Source organism: Rattus norvegicus, chromosome 2, assembly GCF_021556685.1.
Source record: "Rattus norvegicus strain SHRSP/BbbUtx chromosome 2, alternate assembly SHRSP_T2T, whole genome shotgun sequence".
Taxonomy (NCBI): Eukaryota; Metazoa; Chordata; class Mammalia; order Rodentia; family Muridae; genus Rattus; species Rattus norvegicus.
Window position 1 is genome coordinate 233,267,477 of NC_141535.1, and position 23,722 is coordinate 233,291,198.

At 40.2% G+C, this 23,722-nt stretch overlaps 1 protein-coding gene across 19 annotated transcripts in view; it reads right to left on the reverse strand.

Moving 5' to 3' along the window:
• The window catches only part of Pdlim5 (PDZ and LIM domain 5), a 168,053-nt gene that overhangs the window by 42,626 nt on the left and 101,705 nt on the right, over window positions 1–23,722 (reverse strand). For 12 of the 19 annotated variants that reach the window (XM_087632633.1, XM_087632646.1, XM_087632627.1 and 9 more), the window contains one exon: window positions 359–531. In XM_087632633.1, coding sequence (XP_087488759.1) covers window positions 359–531 — 173 coding nt within the window. Of the gene's footprint in view, window positions 1–358; window positions 532–4,150; window positions 4,283–5,136; window positions 5,281–7,149; window positions 7,270–23,722 lie in introns of all 19 variants that reach the window. The other 7 variants (XM_087632655.1, XM_087632630.1, XM_087632616.1 and 4 more) reach the window with 2 other exon arrangements.

Here is a 23,722-nt window from a genome sequence, read left to right on the forward strand (position 1 = left end):
TATATATCAGAAGATTGAGGGTCAGAGGGATGAATGTTGTATTTGAAGTTCTTATCTATGGAGGTGACTGAGAATCCCGCTTTCTTCACTGAGGTCTTATGTGTCCGTATTTAATACTGTTTCCGGTACTCTGTGCTCCTTTCCCCTGTTGTCTGTATGTCTCCAGAACAGGCACAGGCACGTGTGGGGCAGAGGGTGATGCTGAGGCATTCTGAAGAGCAAAGCACACACTGATACTCTTTATACTTCTTCCTAAATCACAAATTGTTGAGAATGGTTTTCACTAGCAAAGTCTACTGTACACAGTTTCAAAATTCTGTTCTAGAAAAGCCAAGAGTGAGGGGTTTCTATGGAATACCTGCTTGGTTTGGACGCTGCCAGCTTGGTGACTTGACACTGGTGGATCCTACAGGCTTGAAAGCAGCAGCGGACCTGAGGCCAGCCACCACTGGCCTGTTTGAACCTGGGCTCTCCAGGCTCTCCGCCGCGCTCAGAGGTGAAGCTGACTGCTGAGAAGGCTCCGGAGTGCTACTGTGAGGAAGAAAAGAACAGCTGTGGTGAGGTGGATCAATCTCATTCAGCAATGGGTCCTTCTTCTCCAAATCCATTAAAGCTTTAAGGAAAACAAAATAGCAGTGAACTCTTATTTTTAAAAAAGGAAACTCCGAGTGTGGGTTGGGGAACAGAACACAAGACATTAAACGGGAAGTGGAACACTGGCATGGAGAGTGTGTGTGAGGAGTTAGAGAAGAGCACAGTAGAAAATCCACAAAGCATATAAATGAAAATGCCACACAGAAGTCTGCTGCTTTACAGGCAAATAATACACAAATAATTTTGAAATCATGAAGGGCTTCCCTCTGTTAAGACGAAAAAGCAGTTAACATTTCTTTTCTGTGTGATGGACACTATTTTCAAATCGTCTACAATAAGCTATGTAACCAATCCTCCCAGTGAATTCTCCCTCTCCATTCCTAGTTAGCATTTCAAAAGAAGCATCAGATAAAGAGCATTAGTTACGGGAGTATCCTTAATAACTTGTATGAAACGGTATCAACACTGCTCTTTTTACATGTTCTTCTGATGTTTACACACTTCCTGGCACCTTGCCCGTCACCACTGTCCACTGTACAGTCACTCACCCACGACAGAGTACTTAGACATCTACCATAGGCCTATGCCGGATGGTATAACAAAGAGACAGGAACTCCTGCCTTCTAGAATGCCCAGTGTTTGTAACACCAGTAAAGAAGAGATTCAGCTACTATTATCTTTTCTCAGTTCCGACAGGCAATTATTTTGCTTCTAGAGCCTATTATCTAAACTTTAAATAGGGTCATTAATACTTTGGGGATAAAAACCTCATATAGTTTAAGCAGAATAATTAAATATAAGATGCTTAGTCTACAAATAGAATGAAGGGCACAGAAAGTGTGCTTAACACATAATAAACATATAGAAATAATAAAATACTCATAATATATAATAAATATAAAAGTATTAAATAAATATAAAAATAATAAACTACCTATATTCGATATATTTTACCCATTACAAATAAATTAGTCTTAAGGCACAGGAACGTCTTATTCTTATTAAATTACTCATGTATATTACACAGTATAATGAGCTACATAATGACTTTAAGGGAAAAGCTTATATACAAAAATAAATCCAGAAATACTAAAGTCCATTTAATCATCTGAAGAAATTACAATTGCCTTCCAGGATATCTTCCAAACTTATGAGTCAGTAAACCGGGTGACAGGAACCCAGTGCCAAGGCTAGTGAATCGAGGTGTTAGAAGTACCAGTACTAGATGGCCCGAGGTACGGAAAACCTTGAGTGGCTTTGGCACCCCTGCACATCTACATGGGCTGCTTCTACATGGTCGGTTACCTGTTGTGTACTACTCAGTAACCCAAGCTGTGGCAAGGTGAATGCCTTTCAATAAAGGATGCAGTCCTAATACAGAAAACCATTCAAAGGAAAACTCCTGTGCGCCACACACTGAACGTCCTGTCACAACAGAGAGGCACCTAGGGAAGATGGGAACTTTAAATAGGAGTGGCCAAGAAGAGAGAGGAGAACTGAGTTACAGTTCGGCAGGTCAGCCCAAGCCTGGAAGACATGGCTATAACGGCTAGGTCTCCATCAGCTCTCCTGCTGTGTCACAGAAACTGTGCATTCTGGGTATCCTTATTCTCTGTTCTACACTTTACTTTTCTCTCCAGGCAGACTTTGTACAGCAGGTATCCTTCAACACCTTCCTTTTGCAAGCATCCAAATTCTACCTATGCTTTTCAGAAGAACTAAAGGTACCCACTTAGTGCTGTGCTCTACGATAAGCAGTTATCACTGTTCTATATTTAACTCCCCAAGCTGCTACAAGTAGAGGCACTTGTAATTCATTTATTTATTATCATTTAATATCTAGCACATACATTTGCATTCATTTGTGATGGCTGTTTTAAAACCTGTAAGTTTTACATGTACCTACATTTTTACAACTTAACTACATTGTACATTACTTGAGGAGGGGAACATTGCCGTGTGAGGGGTTTATTACTTACCCTGGTAAATTTCTTCACTATATATTATATTTCTATAAATATATTGCCTTTCTTCCAGGGCTATAACAAGCACGAGCTAAAACTCTAGGTTTCGCTCATAAAGGACTTGTACAATGCTCAGCACGGGGTTATGTACTGAAAATGGCCCTGATGATGGTGTCTATGTTCTAAGTATGTAGGTCAATGGTAATGACAGTATTAGTAAATACGGTTACTAAATTATACTTCCTATAACAATTTATTATAAATAAATATAGTTTCAGTCCTAGATTTTAATCTGAGGTACAATTTTAAATTACAATTATTTAAATTATGTTAAAAGTCCTATGAAGACTATTGTAAGCTAAAGTGTTTTAATTTATACTTTGTATACAAGGGTTTATATAAATCCTCTCACCAATGGCACATAATACTTACATTTTAAACTTACCCTTCAAACATTAAGGATTTGAGGCACACTGTAGAGAAGCTATAAAAACTAAGTCACATGTACTTATGTATATTATATTTATTTTTCCAGTGACAGACACAGAGCCCAGACTCTGAATTCTCAGATAAGCACTCTTCCACTGAGCCATGCCCCTAGCTCTATACTTTTAATTAGAAAGTTGGTATCATACAGAAGCTAAGCTAAGGGAGAATATACTGGAACTATGTCCTCTGCTCTTTCGCAGTAGCCTTCTCACTGCTCTCAGAAAACCCTCATTCCTTCAATTGGGAATACTATTAGCCTATCTTGTGAAAACCTGTTACCCTGTCTCATAGATCAAAATGCGTGCTGTCATATCACTGTTGATAAAAGGCAAAGTACGGACTAATAGTGTTCCCTCTCACAGGGTCCCCAGAGAGCTTCTTTCAGGCTGGAGCTACAGGCAGACCTGTGTGGCCATGAGCCCAGGAACTCTGATGGAGTAGACATTCCATCCAGTTCCTAAAGTGTGGTCCAACTCGACTCAAGAACCCAAAACTTAAACAGTTTCAGATTTCCCCTAGAGACGGTCTGCCCTCCGTTACCAGCTTAAATACCGTACTATAAAGTAACAGAGCCAGGCAACCGCATATTGAAACCCCAAGCCACCATAATCTTCACCTCCACACAGACTGTTTACCTCATGCATATTATCACAGCCATATAAAGCATTCAGCGCATATGGTAAAAATTAAGTTACTTTTCAAGTAAAATTCTCATGTGTATGAACTATAAAATAGTAGTCAGCCATAATAATTATATTGCTTTCCGTCTTTTGAAGATGCATGGCTTATTAGTCATTTGACTATGCTATTACAGATAGAGCCATGTGATAAAAGTCCAGATTCCACTACAGTTCAAATATTGGCACAGTAATTCATGACTACACACCAAACATCAAGTGTGCTATTAGAAGTATCACACTGGATTAGAAGGTGAGCTGACATGCAAAGAAGAGAGCATGCGTGTGCGTGGGCACTACATTGAAACTACAGCTAATTCAAAACCGGTTACGTCAGTTCTACAATGTTTTATTCTGGCCTGCTGGAATTGTAATACGCCGTTAGAGGAAACAAACTTCCACATGCCATGTTCCCTCCCATAGTACCTGCTTTTCTTAACATGGATAGAGCCACTTGACTCCTCAGAGGACTGAAGACAGGAAAAAGCTAGAGGCTTGGGAACAGTTCTGATGCAAAGCGCATCCAGAAAGGACTGGGAGTTCTCAGGGCCGGAGAGCCTGGTAAGCATTCAGAGACGGGCATCAGAGAAAACGTGCAGTGTCCACAAAAGAGAGTGGGTTGTCAGTTTGTGATCTGAGACATTCCCTTTAGGAGCGAGAGAGAGATGGGGAGGAGGAAAGAGAGAGGAGTACGAAGCAGTGGGGAAGGTGAATAGAGACATTGTATTATTTTATTCATTTACATAAAATTGATGAAAGTTGCTGGGCAGGGTGGCACACACCTTTAATCCCAGTACTTGAGAGGCAGAGTCAGGCAGATCTTTCTTTCTGTGAATTTGATTTAAAACCCCCTAGTCTACAAAGTGAGTTCCTCAGACAGGTAGGGCTATGCAGAGAGACCATGTCTCAAAAAACAAAAATAACTAAGGGAATTTTTATTACAGTCATGCAAGGCTAGCTTTCAAACACATGTAAACCTATAATTGTGATAGAAATAATATAGAAACAGAGCATATAGAAGGGCTGTTTCATTGGTGAACTAGGCTTTAATTCAACGTTATTCAACGTTGTGGAATAGGATAACAGCATCATCAGAAATTTAATCTCTACCTGACTCAGCCTCAGTGACAACTGGAAGCGGTAAAATGCTAAAGTCTGCAAGGACATAACACATAATGATGAGCACAACTGAGAGATACACATGAGTGGTAGCTGTGAAAACAGACATGGCTGCTTTCCAAGAACACTCTCCAGTCCCATGGATTTATTTAGAACCTGTGCAAAATGCATGCAACACAAGGGGGAGTGCATTACAGAACCCTGCTTCTGGACAGGTCAGTTCTCTCTGAAGTGACCCGCCAGACACTGGAAGAGGCTGGAACCACACACAGACTCTGCACACATAATTCTACCTGGTTTTTGCAGCAAGAGCAGCAGACACAGTGGCAGCCGCACCACTGACAACTACAGCACTGTATGTAGCAGGAGGGGAGAAGGCAGGAAGCTTTCCAAAACCTTCCAAAGAACCTTCTACACTTCTTGTAGAGCTGCTTACGCTGGTAGGGATAGAAAGACGGGAAGCGGGGAGAGGGGGAGGAAAGATGAAAGTGAGAAAAAGCAACCGAATAAAGCAAGAGCACGAATTCTAGACCAGTGTTTGAACTGAAGGCGAGCCATGTAAAGGAGTGACAGCTGTTTAGGTCACTGAAAAATTATATCCCAAATTTCAGACATTTAAATTTAATGCATAAGCCTATCTAAAACTGGCTGGTTTTCACCAAGCACAATGTAATGTCAACTACATCAAAATTATATACCACATATTTGAAGAGTGATATATACAACTAAGAAGAAAATGAATCTGAAAATAAGAGCTGTGTTTCTATAAGCAGAGATAAGGCGACTTTCCTCAAAACGTCTTTCCAAAAGAAGTTCTGTCTAGGAGTAGACACACACCAAAGGCATGGCATTTTAATTAGATGTGGGTTTAGAAGCAGAACTGGCTATGTGTTCAGAAGCAACAGCATTTATTAACATGAACAAGAAATAACTTTAAAATATTATAAGTTGAGCTATTCTGGATGGTAAGAATCTTTGCAAAAATAAAACAGTAATTAAGAATATAAATAACTAAAGCATCGTCTTCTCTGCAGAATCCCCCATTCTATTTTGAATTAGCTGTGTAAGATTTTAAATGAGATAAAATTTCATATTCAAAAGTGTTCTTATTAAAATAATTATTTCTCTTCTTTTTTCAAACAGAAAAATATCTGGGCCAAGATTTACATTCCAGCAATGGGATGCAGGACACTCAAAACAGGTGAGCAAGGGTTAGTTGACATTTTTTTTCTAAGTAGGATAGTCTAAAAACATGGTGTGGGGTTTCCTTATCTTCCTCTTTAGATGTAAGTTACTAATACTAACACCACTATAGCACTAGAACTACCTTTTGTTTTAAAAGGTTGTGACAATGGCCACCTCTAACACATGACGAGGCAAAGTCCATAAAGGTTATTAAGAACTCAACTCCAAGGGTTGGGGATTGAGCTCAGTGGTAGAGCGCTTGCCTAGCAAGCGCAAGGCTCTGGGTTTGGTCCTCAGCTCCGAAAGAAAAAGAAAAAAAAGAGCTCAACTCCACTGATATAATTATATAAATCATTGGAAACTACAGATCAGTTTCAATATATTCTATGGAAACAAAGGTGACCCACACATCTGTAACGGGAACAGCAGGGCTAAGTTTTAACACCTGCTGTGAAGAATTAGGAAAAGAAGAAGCAAGAGGGAAAATGAAGATGTTTTTAGTGCAGTGAGGACACGTGGGTGCTAGAGCAGGTACCGAGCGATTCGATGTTCAGGTTAATCGGTCACTACCATCATTGAGCCAACAGTTACTACTGAGCAAAAGTGAAGGTGAGTCAGAAGCAGAAACAGGGTTTAACATAGGCAGCTAAATATATAACAGCAAACCATCCCACAGCCTAGGAAAACAGGAAACTAATGAAGTTCTTCCATCCAATGGTTAATAAAAAATAATAAATGCAAAAGAACTATCAATGTCTTATAGGCAGTAAGTATACTTCTCTGTTGTCTAAGAACATGTCTGTTGGGAGCATGAGATCTCTCTCTACCTCTCTTCTTTCAGAGATAAATCACTGAAGTGAAGAGCAGACTTAATTCAAACTCAGAAGTTAGTTTAACAGATCTCAAAGTGACTAAACAAAGGACACAGACTGCTTTGTTCTGTATTAGAAGTTGAAAACTAAACCAAGGTATGCACAGAACATAAAAGCCGTGGAAAGCAGGGTTCTGAGGCTAAGTATGTCTGTTAATGACGTTAGCTCCTTACCACAACCGTGCTCCCACTTCAGTGAGTTTAGTAGTTAGACTCATCACCGGCACTGAGATGGAAACCAGAACTCTACCTAGAGTAAGTGGCTGCTTCTCTAGAAACTGTGGCCACTTGACTATGAGCACTTAACACCTGGGGAGCTGCGGGTGGGTGTGGTCCGGTCTTATGTGCGTCTTCCAGAGAACTGTAAAACCTACGTTTTCAGAAGTGAACAAAACAAGGCAAAGGAAAGATTAATGTAAAGTTTTGACCATGTTTACCTGGCAGGCCGTCATTTCAGTGTAATTTACATCTAGAAATAGACTAATTGACTCTTATTGTAGCTCTGTATCTACAAACCAAATCCAACACTGTCCCTCAACACCAAATATAGGCTCTTGTCCCAAATCACTCAAGATGGCTAAAGCCATGTACTAAGAGATTATGCTTAAAGGGAAAGGTGGCTGGAAATTCCCATTCACTGACTACTCGGCATTGAATTACTTTAAAAAATGTAAACTCTAAGAACTTAATAAGGTGCCAACACTGCACATACAATATGAGTCACATGAAATTTGGACCAAGTCTGCCCTTACTGTTTCCACTGGTTTGGGTAATGCATTGCATTTTTTAGACGTGAAAGCACAGGGATGGTATACACCTTGATGTACATAAAGAAAATAGTTTAGCTATACAGTCAACAGCTACAGTCAGCTGTGGTACTTTTTTATGTAATTAAATTTATAATAACACTTGTATACAATTTTTGTATTGATATTCTGAATTCCTACAAATCCTTCTTAAAATTTTACAATTTATATAAATATTTATTATAAAGATGTTCTTTGATCAAAGTCTCCCCAGTGTCTGCTTGTATTCTTCTTTCTCAAATCTCTCTCCTACTTTCATATTTTGTTGTCCTTGACTTTTCACTGTTTTTTTTTTTAATTATCTATGTCAATTTTTTTCTTAGGATGCAACAATAAGTTTAGAAGAAATGTTATCTCCTAAAGAAAAGACAGAAACAGCAAAGTGTAGGTTTGAAAACAAGCAAGCACCAAATGTAACATTGGGAGGATTTAACAAGAAAAATACAAAATTACCCATTTGCTTAAAAGCCCATATGTGGGGGTTAGGGATTTGGCTCAGTGGTAGAGAGCTTGCCTAGCAAGCGCAAGGCCCTGGGTTCGGTCCCCAGCTCCAAAAAAAAAAGAATAGGAAAAAAAAAAGCCCATATGTGGAAAAACAGGATTGGTCAGCCATATTATTCTGATTCTTCCATGGGGATGCAAATTTAAGGCAGATAAAAAGGAAAGGAGTGCTTGTATTGCCACTTTATATTTAGAACTGGCCATCTCTTTATTAAAGTGATGAAAAATTACCATGGCTTGAGGAACTGCCATATAGAAATAAAGTATAGGAGGCACAGAAACAGATAAGAATCACACAGCACAACTTAGTAAATACAGCCCCGTGGACACAAACGGCCTCCACCTTATTTTGCAAAGACTACAAACTAAAAATAGTTTTCATATTTTTAAAAAGTGATCTTTACAAAACTAAGAATATTTCCCATGGTTTTATTCATGCAAAGTACATGGCATCATATTTTGGTATGTATATATAAAGTTTTATTGGGACACTACTAAGCTCTTTCATTTATAGATGCCTATCTGTTAATAGTTTGTGGCGAGTTGAGTGATTATGGCACACTTTATTACCCACAAAATTCAATGTGTTTGTGATCTGGATATTGAGTAAGCCAAAAAGAGAAAGAAAAAAAAAAAAGAGTGTAGTGTTGAGTTGTTGAGCCTTATCCCAGAGAAAGAGAACAGTGTGTAGCTCTCATACTGCCCTTTAAAGCACAAACTTTGTGACATGTTGCTTTGATCTTGCAGCACTGATGTATGGACAGCTGACTTCTAGCTGTTCTCCAGCATTCTCCCTGAGTGCTTCCTCTCTCTAGCTTTCTATTTCTTCTTGAAACAGACCAAACTCCGCTACTTCTGTTTTTCATACGTCTCTATCACACCTCACATGACTAATTTCTGAGCATCCTTCTCAACTCAGTTTAAGGGCATCTCCTCTGTGATACTGTCCCTGTTACATGTGTTCATAACATTTTGTGTTTTCCTCCAGGCAGTGTGTTATTATATTGTACTGTTTGTGTGACTAATTTATTTAAAGTCAGACTCTCTCACTAAACAAAAATGTTCTTAAAATCAGAAACCATGATATAGATGAATACAAAATTAAATATAATATAGTACTTATCATAAATTAACTATTTACTGACTGAATTAGTGAAACTTCCTGTTTTCAAATACAGAGCTCATGATAATGTGTATGCGTTTGTCTTAGAACATTTGTAGCTCTAGAGACATGTTACAGCCAAACACATGCTATTGCCTAGGAAAGGACACATGACTGAAGGAATGACTAGGAAAGGACCCATGACGGAAGGGATGACTAGGAAAGGACACATGATGGAAGGGATGACTAGGAAAGGACACATGATGGAAGGGATGACTAGGAAAGGACACATGACTGAAGGAATGACTAGGAAAGGACACATGATGGAAAGGATGACTAGGAAAGGACACATGATGGAAGGAATGACTAGGAAAGGACACATGACTGAAGGAATGACTAGGAAAGGACACATGATGGAAGGGATGACTAGGAAAGGACACATGACTGAAGGAATGACTAGGAAAGGACCCATGATGGAAGGGATGACTAGGAAAGGACACATGATGGAAGGAATGACTAGGAAAGGACACATGACTGAAGGAATGACTAGGAAAGGACACATGACTGAAGGAATGACTAGGAAAGGACACATGACTGAAGGAATGACTAGGAAAGGACACATGATGGAAGGGATGACTAGGAAAGGACCCATGATGGAAGGGATGACTAGGAAAGGACACATGACTGAAGGAATGATTAGGAAAGGACACATGATGGAAGGAATGACTAGGAAAGGACACATGACTGAAGGAATGATTAGGAAAGGACACATGATGGAAGGAATGACTAGGAAAGGACACATGACTGAAGGAATGACTAGGAAAGGACACATGAAGGAAGGGATGACTAGGAAAAGACACATGACGGAAGGAATGACTAGGAAAGGACACATGATGGAAGGAATGACTAGGAAAGGACACATGACTGAAGGAATGACTAGGAAAGGACACATGACTGAAGGAATGACTAGGAAAGGACACATGATGGAAGGGATGACTAGGAAAGGACACATGACTGAAGGAATGACTAGGAAAGGACCCATGATGGAAGGGATGACTAGGAAAGGACACATGATGGAAGGGATGACTAGGAAAGGACACATGATGGAAGGGATGACTAGGAAAGGACACATGACTGAAGGAATGACTAGGAAAGGACACATGATGGAAAGGATGACTAGGAAAGGACACATGACTGAAGGAATGACTAGGAAAGGACACATGACTGAAGGAATGACTAGGAAAGGATACATGATGGAAGGGATGACTAGGAAAGGACACATGACTGAAGGAATGACTAGGAAAGGACCCATGATGGAAGGGATGACTAGGAAAGGACACATGATGGAAGGAATGACTAGGAAAGGACACATGATGGAAGGGATGACTAGGAAAGGACACATGATGGAAGGAATGACTAGGAAAGGACACATGACTGAAGGAATGACTAGGAAAGGACACATGACTGAAGGAATGACTAGGAAAGGACACATGATGGAAGGGATGACTAGGAAAGGACACATGACTGAAGGAATGACTAGGAAAGGACCCATGATGGAAGGAATGACTAGGAAAGGACACATGACTGAAGGAATGACTAGGAAAGGACACATGATGGAAGGAATGACTAGGAAAGGACACATGACTGAAGGAATGACTAGGAAAGGACACATGAAGGAAGGGATGACTAGGAAAAGACACATGACGGAAGGAATGACTAGGAAAGGACACATGATGGAAGGAATGACTAGGAAAGGACACATGACTGAAGGAATGACTAGGAAAGGACACATGATGGAAGGGATGACTAGGAAAGGACACATGACTGAAGGAATGACTAGGAAAGGACACATGATGGAAGGGATGACTAGGAAAGGACACATGACTGAAGGAATGACTAGGAAAGGACACATGATGGAAGGGATGACTAGGGCTCAAAACACGTGCACAGAGCGCGTTTGTGTTATAACAAGCCCTTGAAGTTTAAGAGAACTATAAAGCACTTTCATTATTTACATGCTAACTAATAATCAGCATCTATCTTTAAAAGAATGGGTTAAAGAAGTCTTCCGATGTTTCTAGAAGCTATTCTGTCTGGAAATATTTGAGGATTAAGATTTATATAATTTATACAATATTTTTAAAAGCTAGATTTCTCAAGTTCTGAACAATCACGCATAACACATGGAAAACTTCCATGATTCCCTATTTATTATTCAGCCAGTTTCTAAAAAGACAAGGTTTATGTCAGACTTTAAAACCTCTAATATGGCGGAGACAACGTGTACTCTCATCCTGACATTCCCTAATGCTCATACCTCTTAGCATGGAGGGTTCTGTCTAACAGCACATACAGAGCAGTCAGACTTTCTGCCCTGACTGTGCTTAACTGAGCTTTCAGTTCCCACAAGGAAGGTCTGAAGGTTTGCTTCCCAGATACATCTGCAGACCTGGGCTTGCAGCCTTTGGCTGCTTTTCTCAGGAAAAGCGAACAAAGAGCTATTTGTGGTCTGTTTTGCTTTGCAATCATGCCTAAGTGCTTCCATTTGCACCCATATTCATAATCTATCTAGGCAAATCAGTCACTACCATCTCCACCACTCTGCAGGATCCAATGAGAAGAATGCTTTCTGGCCTCCAGCCTGCACGGCTGTCTAGTATCCTTAAGCTGTCTCTCCAGCTCCTTCCTTTCTCTCAAGCACCTCAGCTGAGCTCTCCCACACCAGGTATCTCATATATATGCCCTTCAAAATGCCAGGAGTTCTTTTGAAAGACATCATCAGTGACAGCAAACTACCTTCGTCTTCTATTGCCTATGCCCCTTTCAGTCAAACTGAAACAACCGTGTACTTACCACCACCGCTCACTCTTCAGCCCCAATATAATCATCATATTTTTGTCAAGGTCACTAGAAACTTCTTTATGACTAAACTGGATTAACAATTTGTATCTATCATGTTTTTATTGTGGCTAAAAACTACAAAACACAAAATGTGCTATCGTTATTTTAATGTATAGCTCAGTACTGTTAAATAACTAGCTCTATGAACCAACTCCAAATGTTTTCATCTTAAGTCTACAATGCTCACCCACTCTGTTGATACTTACACAGGGAACGGTCTATTCCCCAGTCTCTATTCCCCAGTCTCCATATCTGATTTAAGTGACTGTCTCTTGTGTTCAGTGCCACAACCCCACATTTACCATATCAGTATTTTGCTGGCTACTCTTCCTCTCAGGTCACTGCCAGAATAATATAGTTTGTAGAATGACATTATACTCTTTCATATCTTTAAATAGCAATGTAACATAGTCTCTATCTCAGTGATTTGTCAACAGCAGCCTGTGCTATGAATATAGTTTAGATTATTTGTGTGTGTCTCAAATCAAAAATTAAATGAACTTGCTTTCACAATGAACTTTCTTTCAAAATGAACTCTCATTTTCTCCAAAGTATGCTATTCCATTTTATGGCCATACTATTGTCAGAAACTAGAAGAAAGACGTTACCTGCATTATCTCCACCATGACCTCTGGCTCCATTGCCACGCCCCTGTTAGTCCACCTTGAACCCATCCTCCTGCTCCATAACACAGTCTTCATCTTTTTTCCACTTGACTGAGCACTTTTACCAGTACTGTAATAAGTAGCTATTTTTCTTTCTTACTTCACCATTCCCAAATTTTGTCCAACTTAATCCTGTCTTCTTTCAGTCTAAGTTCCTTTAAATGTCTTTCTTCCTAGCATTCTTTGGATTAAAACTTCGGTGGGTATTTGCTGTACTTAGAACAACATCGAAAATCCTTAGCTTTACAGTCCACCGAGAGAGCGCGGAAGCCTCTACACAATGTCTTCACGAACCACTTTTCACTGTGAAAGCTCTCCTCAAAGGGTCGCCTGCTGGAGCCTCTTTTCTCCATAAGCCTGAACAAAGACTCTTCTTGTGCTTCTCCTCTTGTTCATCCATCATCTCCTACTCATACTTCACCCTTTTTGTGTCTTTCCTAGTCCAGCTAAGTCCCCTCATTGGCAGCACCCTCTGCGCCTTTCTGCTGTGGAGCTGGTGGTGTGCTTTAGAGGAGGAGCTGGGCTGTAGAAATACTGGAGAATGAGAGAGAGAGAGAGCTGGACATGATGTTGTGTTTAGGAACAACCCAAGTTCGTTCTGGGAAAAGGCTGATAGAAATCAAGAAGTAAGAGAGTAAGTAAGAGAGCTTAAAAATCTAGATTTTGTGCATATTGCATAGAAATTTGGATTGTGTGGCTGTCATAATCCAAGACTTAAGCTTAGTTTTGGAAAAGTATGTCCCAGAAGTGAAATAAGTCAAAGAATTCAGTCACCCAGGTATTCTGTGATTCACTATACCGTCACTGAGGTAAGTAGTAACAACTGTGGGGTGAGGCAAAGAAGAGGGCACTGAGACAGCTGCTGACCCAGAGCTGGGTGACCCAGAGATGAGACAGTCTAGTCTGGAATTTAAAGAAGGCTGTTGTCCATGAACCTTAGGAAGGAAAGTGAGAGACTGAGGAACTGAGTAAAGTGGTGTATGCTGAGGGATTTTAATAAATGGGAATCCCTAACTAGTGCCTACTGATCTCAGCCTTCTCTTCCATATGACGCATCACACTGCCACCACACAGAAGCTGCAGAGTAAACTGAAACCACCTTTGCACTTCTCGTCACACTGTATGTCCTACTACACTCTGTCAGCATCCTCTTTCTCCCATGATCTAGCATCTGGAAAGTGAGTGGCACAAAGTAAGGACAAAGGCATAAGCTTTTGCTGGACTTTGCTTGTTTATGCTAAGGTCTTCTTCTGCCACCCAAGCTCACCCTGAACCTCCCCTTCTCCTCTCTCACCACCCTATGTAAGTACATCAAAGGTGCACAGCATTGGTACTGGTTCTGGATTACTACTTATAAAGCCAAACATAACACGAATGTCATGGACAGAGGTGTTATGCTATGTAGAGAATGGCTAGGAATAAAAGCCTATACAATCAAGATGGAAAAAATACAGATCCATAGTCGGGTCGATTTATGGATGAGGACCCATAGCTGTGGAGGGCCAAATGAACTAAGCGTGAGCCTGAGCCATTGCTAATCTATGAGGTCTGCAATTAAAGCAAAATGTTCGATGCATAATATAACAATCCCCGATCCAAAAGTACATCAGTGCCCAGTAATTTCTTGCCTGCTTGTTTGTTTTTCAGGATGGTTACTAATGAAGCTCTTAGAAGCCAATGTCAAGATTGAAAGGTAATATACGAGGTGGTATCTACTAGTACTGCGCTCGTGTGCCAATATATTTAGGGGCTACAATAACGATCACAGAATGGGGGTGGGGTAAGAGCTTATGGATAAGAAGTTCTACGAAACAATGTCTTCTGGACATGACTGTACTTCGTAAGGTTTACTTTCAAACACCTTGCTCTTAAAATACAGAGGTAGAATCACAGAAGAGTAAAAGATGTTGGTTTTAACTACACATAGATACATTAAATTTTGTACTTCTTATTCACTAGAATTGGTTCAATTTCATAAATTCCCAATACATGTTTGAAGGATGATCCGGTAATAGACGCATATCTTCACATGTGTCCACAACTGGGGCAGGGTTGTGGAGGTCTTCACACAAGTCAGTGGCTGGTCCTTTAAGCAATATTCTTTGCTTAATTTCCACCAACCTGATATGAATATAAATACACGTCAATTGTTATTAATTGTACAGAGGTCTGAAGACCCTTTCTTTGATGATTTGTTGAGATTACTATTTTCCTCAACCATTTGAAACCCATGTCATGGTTGCATGTGATCTACGTCTTGAGAACTCATTCTGGGTCTTGTCAGTTCTGCTCACTTGTCTGCTCTCTCTCAAGCAGTGTGTTTAAGAATACCAAAATGGCTTAATGGGTAAAAGTGTTCACCACAGAAGCATGTAGAGCCCCAGGACTGTAAAAGCTAAAGTATCAAGAGTTGTAATCTCTACCCTCTTTAGGGAAATGGTAGACAAAGGCAGAACTCCTGGGAGCCCACAAGACAGCTATCCTGCCATATGCAGCAGAAAACCAACCGAGAGAAATTGTCTCAGAAAAGATGGAAAGAGCAGTACCAAAGGCTGCCCTCTGATCTATGCGCACACCATGGCACACAAGTGACCAAGTTCTCACACAGACATACACACACACACACACACACACACACACACACACTCACTCACACACACACACTCACACACACACACAGAGACAGAGACAGCGAGAACGTGTTCTTTCCTCCCCCACCACGTCTCTCAGAGTGTCATCTAGATTTTCATGCTTCATGCCAAGTGAGCTCAAATTGAAACTAGCATATCTAGAAGTAAACCTTTCCTTTTTAAAAAAAAGAATATTTTCCTCTTCTTATTCTATTTTCTTTCCCATTCTTCAGCTTAAAAAAAATGTAGACAATGCTCCTTAGCCATCTTCTTTTGTAAATCACTGAGAAAAATATGACTGGAGGAAAAAACTGATTCAAAGTAGTTTAGAATCAGTGTATGTGTGGGCACTGATTCCTTCCAGAGGTGAGCAATTCAAAACTTTTTCAGTGTGTGTTTCGGAAATCAGGTTAGCTTTGTCTTATTATATCTTTCAACAATAACAAAAACTTCACATTGCTGCTGTTTCTTCCCTTGTTTAATGCCCCAAATTAATCCTGTCTGGTAATTTGCTTTATTTATTCAGATAGAGGTGTGTGCTTGTTAGTCCTTATCGGAAACTTGACACAGTCACAGGTATCCTGGGAAAAGCCCACCTTAATTAAAGAAGTGGCCTGTGGCGATGCCTGTGATGAACTGTCTTCATTGAGATTGGTGGGAGGCGGCCCAGCCGACCGTGGGCTGTATCAGCCCTGGACAGGTGGGTCTGAGTAGAGTTCCTGTATGGTTTCTCCATGACCTCCTGCCCAGAATTCCCTCAGTGATGCTCTGTGCCCTGGGAAGCATAAGCCAAAGAAACCCTTCCCTCCCCAAGTTGCCATTGGCCAGGGTGTTTAGCACAGCAACAGAAAGTGGTCTAGATCAAGGTTCATTTTCTTAACATCATGTGATATGCTTACAACTTCCTCTGTAAGAGCTACACGTTTGCCTCCTTTCATGCAGCTTGATACCCTTGATTTTTACTGTTTAAACATGTGCCTCCTCTGTAATCAAATTTCAAATTACCTACTGTCTAACCAGTACAAACGAGTATCTGAAGTTACAAAACCTTTCAAAAGTTCGTTCTCAGTTTCTGTCATATGAATTGCTAGACAAAGAATAAAGTACAAGAAAAAACAAAGTTACCTCAAGACTTCCTCAGGATTACCACCTTTACTGTTCTGTCCAAAGCAGTAAGGTCAGACACCAAAAAGAACAATTAACTGCACATGAGAGACATGTGAGCTGAGCGCCTACCGCTAAGGCAGACACAGGGTAGCTGCACAGACACCTTTCAATAGGTATTGAAACGCAGGCACAGAAGAGGATGCTGGGACAAACTGAGATAGGCTTTAAGATGCTTATAATTTGAAAATCAAATTCTTTAAGAAAATAGAAATTAAGTTGTTATAATGTCCTTCCTGTCCTTTACTTCTTTATCATGTATTAGCTTCATTTCTTTTATCAGATAAAATAAAAAAAAAACATCTTCGCATGAACATCAAAGCAGAATAATTTCGTTCTCTGAAATATCAGTGTAGTTGAAAAATGAAATTAACTAGAAGCCAAAGCGGTCAAATGAAGCCTTCATCATGGTGGAACTGCCTGTTGCCAATGCTACTAAGTACTCCACATTGTCGTTTGCTTTGTGTTAGAAAAGTTAGCCTACAGCAATCTTGTTCGAAACTGCATTTTCGAACGGACAATAACAACACTGTGGTTATTCTGTGAAGGAGGTGAAATTAACTCAAGCAGCATCGGAACATTTACCGAGCTGACAAGTGTGCCCAAGTTCTAGGGCACTTGGCATAGATTACGGCTCTATAAATGAATCAAGTCTACATATTAAAATACTGATTCTTATAATAAAGAGCTTTATAAAATGGAATGAGCCACAAATAATTCGACAAAATCACCAAGCAGTTTTTTAACTCTACAGAGGACAACTTAAAAATACATGAAAATACAGAGCACCTAAGAACTGCAGGAGACTCAAGTGTAGTAACCACTTGTGTTCAGAAGATGGCGACAGGTGCATTAGTCACCAACACTGTTGGTATACCACGGATATACCACGGAACAATGTACCAACAGAATGTGGAGATCACATACAAATACTCTATACATACAAGACATGAATGAGTCGCTCATGTACCCGTTCCCAACCTATGACTCTTTTCCAGATGGTCATACATACAACTTGGGAATGTTTAAGACAGTGGTACCCAGGGGACTCTACCTAGCTATTTTCAGAATCATTTTCTAAAATTAGACGGATGTAGAGGTTCTGGCCTTCTGTCCTTTGGGTTTAAGAGTGATTGCTAACTGATCTCATAACAAGTATGAGATGGGGAACAATTCTCACTTTGTTTGCAGAGCTTAGGAAATAGCAGTTTAGGCTAACAAATATGCTTAAGTAGCATGTACCCTTGTGTATGTGTAGGTATACACACATATTAGTATGTAGGTGTGTGAGCACTTTTGTACATGTGCATGTGGAAGCCAGAAGACAGCAAGGGTGTCTTGTTCTATCACCTTCCACCTAAATCTTAGGATGAATTCTCCCTGAACGCACAGCTCATCCCTGGGCAAGCTTACCAGGCCAACAAGCCCTGTGACTCTTGTGTCCACCTCACCAGCACACACGACAGGCTTGTTACATGTGTACGGGGTTAAACTCATGCTTACAGGACAAGTACTTCACTGACAGAACCATCTCCTCAGGCCCTGCGTGTGTCTTAATAAATATGTTTCTAAAATAGAACAATAATAAAGACATGAAATCGGCCAGAAAGTTTTACCCAAGTTTTATGGGCTTATATTTATTGGCCTGTAAAAAATTTAACTTGCAAAAGAATGTATTATGGAAATCTGCAGCTTGTTTCTAAATTGTTGATGAACATGTAAAAAATGTCAGCGCTCTGTTCAGAAGTAATTTAGATGCGTTCTTCCAGTGGAAAATCCCATTCTGATGACTGTAAGCCAGGACTCGTGGGCGTCACTGGGTGCCACCGGCAACCCTGAAGAGAAGATTCTTCCCAACTATGTCAGCTTCACGTGGTATAACAGGAGATCCCAGTTTGAAACTTTTCACAAACTTTTTCATCTGCCAATCATTTTAATTCTTTGAAAACTGGAAAACCACATCTTGTGTTGTAATTCTCTGTGTGTTTAGTGATATGTGCGGTACTGTATGTGCTGTGGGCCTATCCACATTCATGTGGAGACCAGAAGAGGATGCCGAATGTCTTCTTCCACAGACCACTCTCCCCGATGCCTGAGAAGCATCTCTCTCTGAATCAGAAGCTCACCATTCTGTCAGCCCAGCTGTCAGGGAGCTCTCAGAATCCATCTTTCCGTGCCCCAGGACTGGAGTCACAGGCATGGCCAATCATGCCTGGATTTCTCTTTACATTGAGTGCTGGAGACACAAGCTCAGGTCCTCACGCTTACATAGCAAGTGCTTCTACCTGCCGAGACGCCTTCTCAGTACCATGTTATAATTCTTACCTTAAAATACTAAAACCCCATCCTCTGTTGTGGAAGAAGGATAAAAGACTGATGAACTATGCTTGATCCTAACAAATTTAAGCAATCTCTCTTGCTCAACTAAAATGCTAGTTTATACTTATTTACATGTAAACTGTATACTATTAATATTCCTATTCAGTAGAAAAATTATGACACCATGAAGAGCATCCTTTAGTTTTAAATAGGTCATATCATATTTGATAAAAATTATTTATTTTATGTATAAATGTTTTAAGGAAGTAATTTTTAAAAATTTTCAATGGCTTTCTATAATTTTCTACCCTAGTACACACTCTTCATCATCACCACCATCACCATCATCATCACCCTCCTTTATAGTTACACTGTGTGACTAACATGATGCTTCTTAGCTTATTTATTTGTGTCTGTAGTTCTGGGGACCAAACCTAGGACTTAACACATACAGAACAAGGACTTCAAAGTACACCGTGGCCCTGCTGTTGCCTTTTGTAAGTCCATGTTATAAAGTAGATTCTTTACATATAAATGGCAAATGATTTATTTCTTTTCCCAATCAGAGCTCTAAGTGTCTCATGTATTTGTTTCAAAGATTAGTTATTTTCTCGACCCATGAGACACTATGATGCCTGCAGAAGCATCCCATAAACTCCAAAGAGTGACTAAAAACCAAAGGCTGCTTTAAAGAAGCAAACAAACAAAACACTTCCAAACCTGTTTTACGAGCAGATTACTACAGTAGAAAATGTCAGCTACAGGCAAATGCATGGTCAGAAGTAGTGTAATTTTCCCTTCAAGAGACAGGTAGGTTCCATTTTTTACTCCTCATGTAAGCGTTAATGTTGATATTGTAACAAAAATATTGACCCTATACTACTGATTCTTTCATTGGAATGGTGTGCTATTCTATAACTAATTCTCCTAATTGTTTAGCAGAGGAGAAAACTGGGTAATTCCATTCAACAGTGACTGCTAATATCAAGTTCAGCAGGAACTTGGTATTACATTCTAGGACCTTATATCCTAGTTGGGCCCACAGGACATGGGTACAAATACCTGTTACCCAAAGCGGGAAGGGTAGCATAGAGGAAGTGACAGTGCTGACGAATGGGTCCAGGGCAGCAACTCCCCTTCAGTAACTCCTTATGAGGGTTAGGGGAGGCCATGGTGTTGCCGGGGACTGAAAGGTCTCCCCACCTTGCTCATATATTGAAGCTCTCACCTTCAGTGTGACAGAATGTATTCAGAGTTTCTTTAAATGTATACTTAAGAATATATGGGAGAAAAGTGCAATACAACTAGTGTCCTATAAGCAGAAGAAGGGAAAATTAAAAGGCTAACTCGTCTTACCTGATATTATGCTATCCTGTGGGCAGCTGAGAAAAACAATGCTGTATGAAGAGAGTGAGAAGGTAGGTAAGACAGACAGACAGACAGACAGACTTCACCAGAAATCAAGTCTGCTGCTGAATCTAGATTCTAGGCTCTAGAACTATAAGAAAAATGAATCTATCCACTCAAACCACCTAACACGTGCATTTGTAGTAGCCTGCCTGACAGAGCATATTTCTAATCAAGAGGTGGTCTGAGAATCATAGGCCCTAAGATGTCTTCGAGGTGAATCATTCCACAGAACCACACAGACCTTTGCTTATAGACTCACACCTGCATCCGGACGAAAATATTACACCCATGAGAGGGACTCTTCTTCCAATTTGTATTTTTTTTTTTTTTCGGAGCTGGGGACTGAACCCAGAGCCTTGCGCTTGCTAGGCAAGTGCTCTACCACTGAGCTAAATCCCCAACCCCCCAATTTGTATTTTTATATGAAAACCCCGTCTTGTAAGGGCTGGTAGGAAATCAAGACATGTAGACAAAAACTAATAAATAAAAGCAAAAACAGAGGCATCGGGAGTTAAAGTCTGAAGAGCAAATTAGTTCAGAAGTATGCTCACAGCCACTGTGGGGTGGGGATAGAGATGGTAAATTGTGGAGAATATGCAAAGTGAAGTTGTAGAGTCAGAAAGCTCTGTGAGGACAGCAGCGCTCCGGCCAGTTGTTCTCAGTATCACGGACTGGCACTGAAGGCTGGACAAGTCTTCAATTGGTTGGGCTATTCTGTGCATTCAAAGCTATCCAGTGACTTCTCTGAGAAGCACCCCCTGACCTTGTGTGCCTGCATGCTATGCAACACATTACGAAGGGACAGGGAATGGTAGCATCACCCCTAGGAGGGATAGGAGGAACAGTTAACAATGTACAGAGAACAGACACACCCAGATAAAATTTATTAAATGGCTCATCAAAAGACAAATGCCTAGGATTCTAAAATGCTGAAGGCTTAAATTTACAACATTCAACTTGTAATATTTCAGGTATGCACTACACATACACAGTTATTTTCCTTTCTTTATTGCTTTATCGACACAGCTTTATCACTTATTTCTAAAGACCTTTACCCATTCATTAAGTCTAGGTGGCCTATAATGTAATGAACAAAGAAGCACTTTTGATTCAAGGCAAAGAAAAGTAAATGAATCTCCTTTCAACTTCCATGTACCCTAACTAAGCTTTCACTTCAAAGACTTCCTTTAATCTTGTGGCTCTGGTCTGTGCTGAAGATCAAGGAGTAAGGATGGGAGACTGAAGACAGAGATGATGAGGAGGACCGTGCTGCTGAACCTGTGTAACCAAGTCTGCTGACCAGGTTTCAGAGTTGAGCATGGAAGGCGCCTACTAGGAAGAGTCGAGAGCTATAAAAGAAAGCAGTCAGGTAGCAGGGCTAAGCATTCAGCCTTGGGCCATTCAGGGTTGGGGCAACCTCTGCTGATCTACCACGGCAGTCCCAGAGATGCAGGCGACATTACCAACTGTCTCTAAGTGGGCTGAAATCATCAGCCTTTTTACCACTACATCCCCCACACCAAGATAATCAGCTCACTGGGGTGAATCAGAGTAAGGCTGCCTGGCCAACACATATCCAGTAATAGCGATCAGCCTCTGCTGAAGTGGAAACTCAGTCAGCAACAAAACTGAGTGTGAACCCAGCACTGATGGCTCCATTTCTCACTGTTTCTAACAGCAGCCAGAGCAAATGGATATTTTTCAAGAAATTATCAAGGAAATACTAAATTGCATCATGAAATTATGTTGGATAAGAGGAACAAAAAGAATAACTCAAGTCAGCTTTGTGGAGAGAGGACAGCATCGTTAAACCCACCAACTAAATTATGGGTCCTGGATTGTAGGCCATAGACCTTCAAACTTTGTGGTGTTGTATGTCATCTGTGTTCCATAGCATATTCAGTTCTATACATAGTATGAAGATGGTGCACCTAAGCCTTTTCCCCTACAATCTTCATCAAATATCAATAAAAAAATATTAAGTTAACTGTCAGTGTTGGACATACTACTTGGCATGTATTTATTTAAAAAGTTGCCAGCACCCCGGCATATCCTGGTTCTTCACCTTGAATTTTACTGAAGTAGTTAAACTTGGAATAAGTATTATTTGCTCACATGCTTATGAATTCTGCTTTCATACCTGTTTCCTCCACAGGTTTGGCTGAACCCTGCTCCCCTATCCACAGACCTGCACCCTGTTTGTCACCTGTCTCCTTTCCTCAGACACTCAGGCCCTCATACAGCCTACTTACTCTCTCCAAAGTGTCAGCACTAGGCCAAGCCCACAGAGAGCCACATAATCTCCAGCAATCTGCCCTAGCCCAGCCAAATCTGTTTCTTATTAGCCTATTCTATGATCTAGTACTAAAACTACCTGGACCATTTACTTATCCCTTATTACCAGGGTATCCATAGGAAAGATTGGTACCTGGTGTTCAAATAACTACTCAATTGTAAGAATGAGCACAGAATGCATGAGCCAAGGGGGAAATGGTCAAAAATCACATCAAAAACAAAGCAAGGATAAAATTATTTGTCTGAAGAAAACCTAATTCATTCTATACTTAAAAAAAAAAAAAGGACTGCTATTCTGTATCCTAATTTAATGACATTATTCATACAAGCTAATGTACCTATACACACACACACTCTTTCCTAAAGAGCATAATGACAACAAAGTATGTCTTTGTTTGCAAGAGGAATATATTTGGGGACATGGACACAAAAGGCACATGCCATACTCTGACTAGTAAACCACTATGTGAAAATATGTTGAGAATTATTGAGAGTAACTTCCTAATTCATATTGAAAAGGAGCCTGTGATGAAATCTGTATAAGAGAGACAAGTTATAAATCAGGTAACTACACTTACAAAATACTTTTTATAAACTTTTAGAAGGCCTGGCTAGATTTTTAAGCTAGGAATATACACTGTCCCAGAAGAGTCACTGGGCTCAGGAATCCAAGTTCTGGCAGATGAAATGGAACATTGTCTTGATGCTGCTGGAGGTGACTCACGCTTCCATGCAGATAATTCTGGTCATCTGCCCTTCTGATGATATATTCGACACTACTGAAATCAGGCAAGGTACTCTTTTTCCAACACAATCTATTTCAACTAAAAAAAAAAATATGTTCTACACATGTCCATTGTATTAGGAAAAATATTTATCTAAAATTCTAATAGTTCTTCAACCTCTATATTTTCTCATGAAATCTGGGTTTCTTTTAAGTGATTCTAATTCAATCTTCTTTCAGAAATTGTTTTTTTAAATCACCAAGCAATTATTAGACACAAAAAGCCTGGTCTAAGAATGAGTTTCT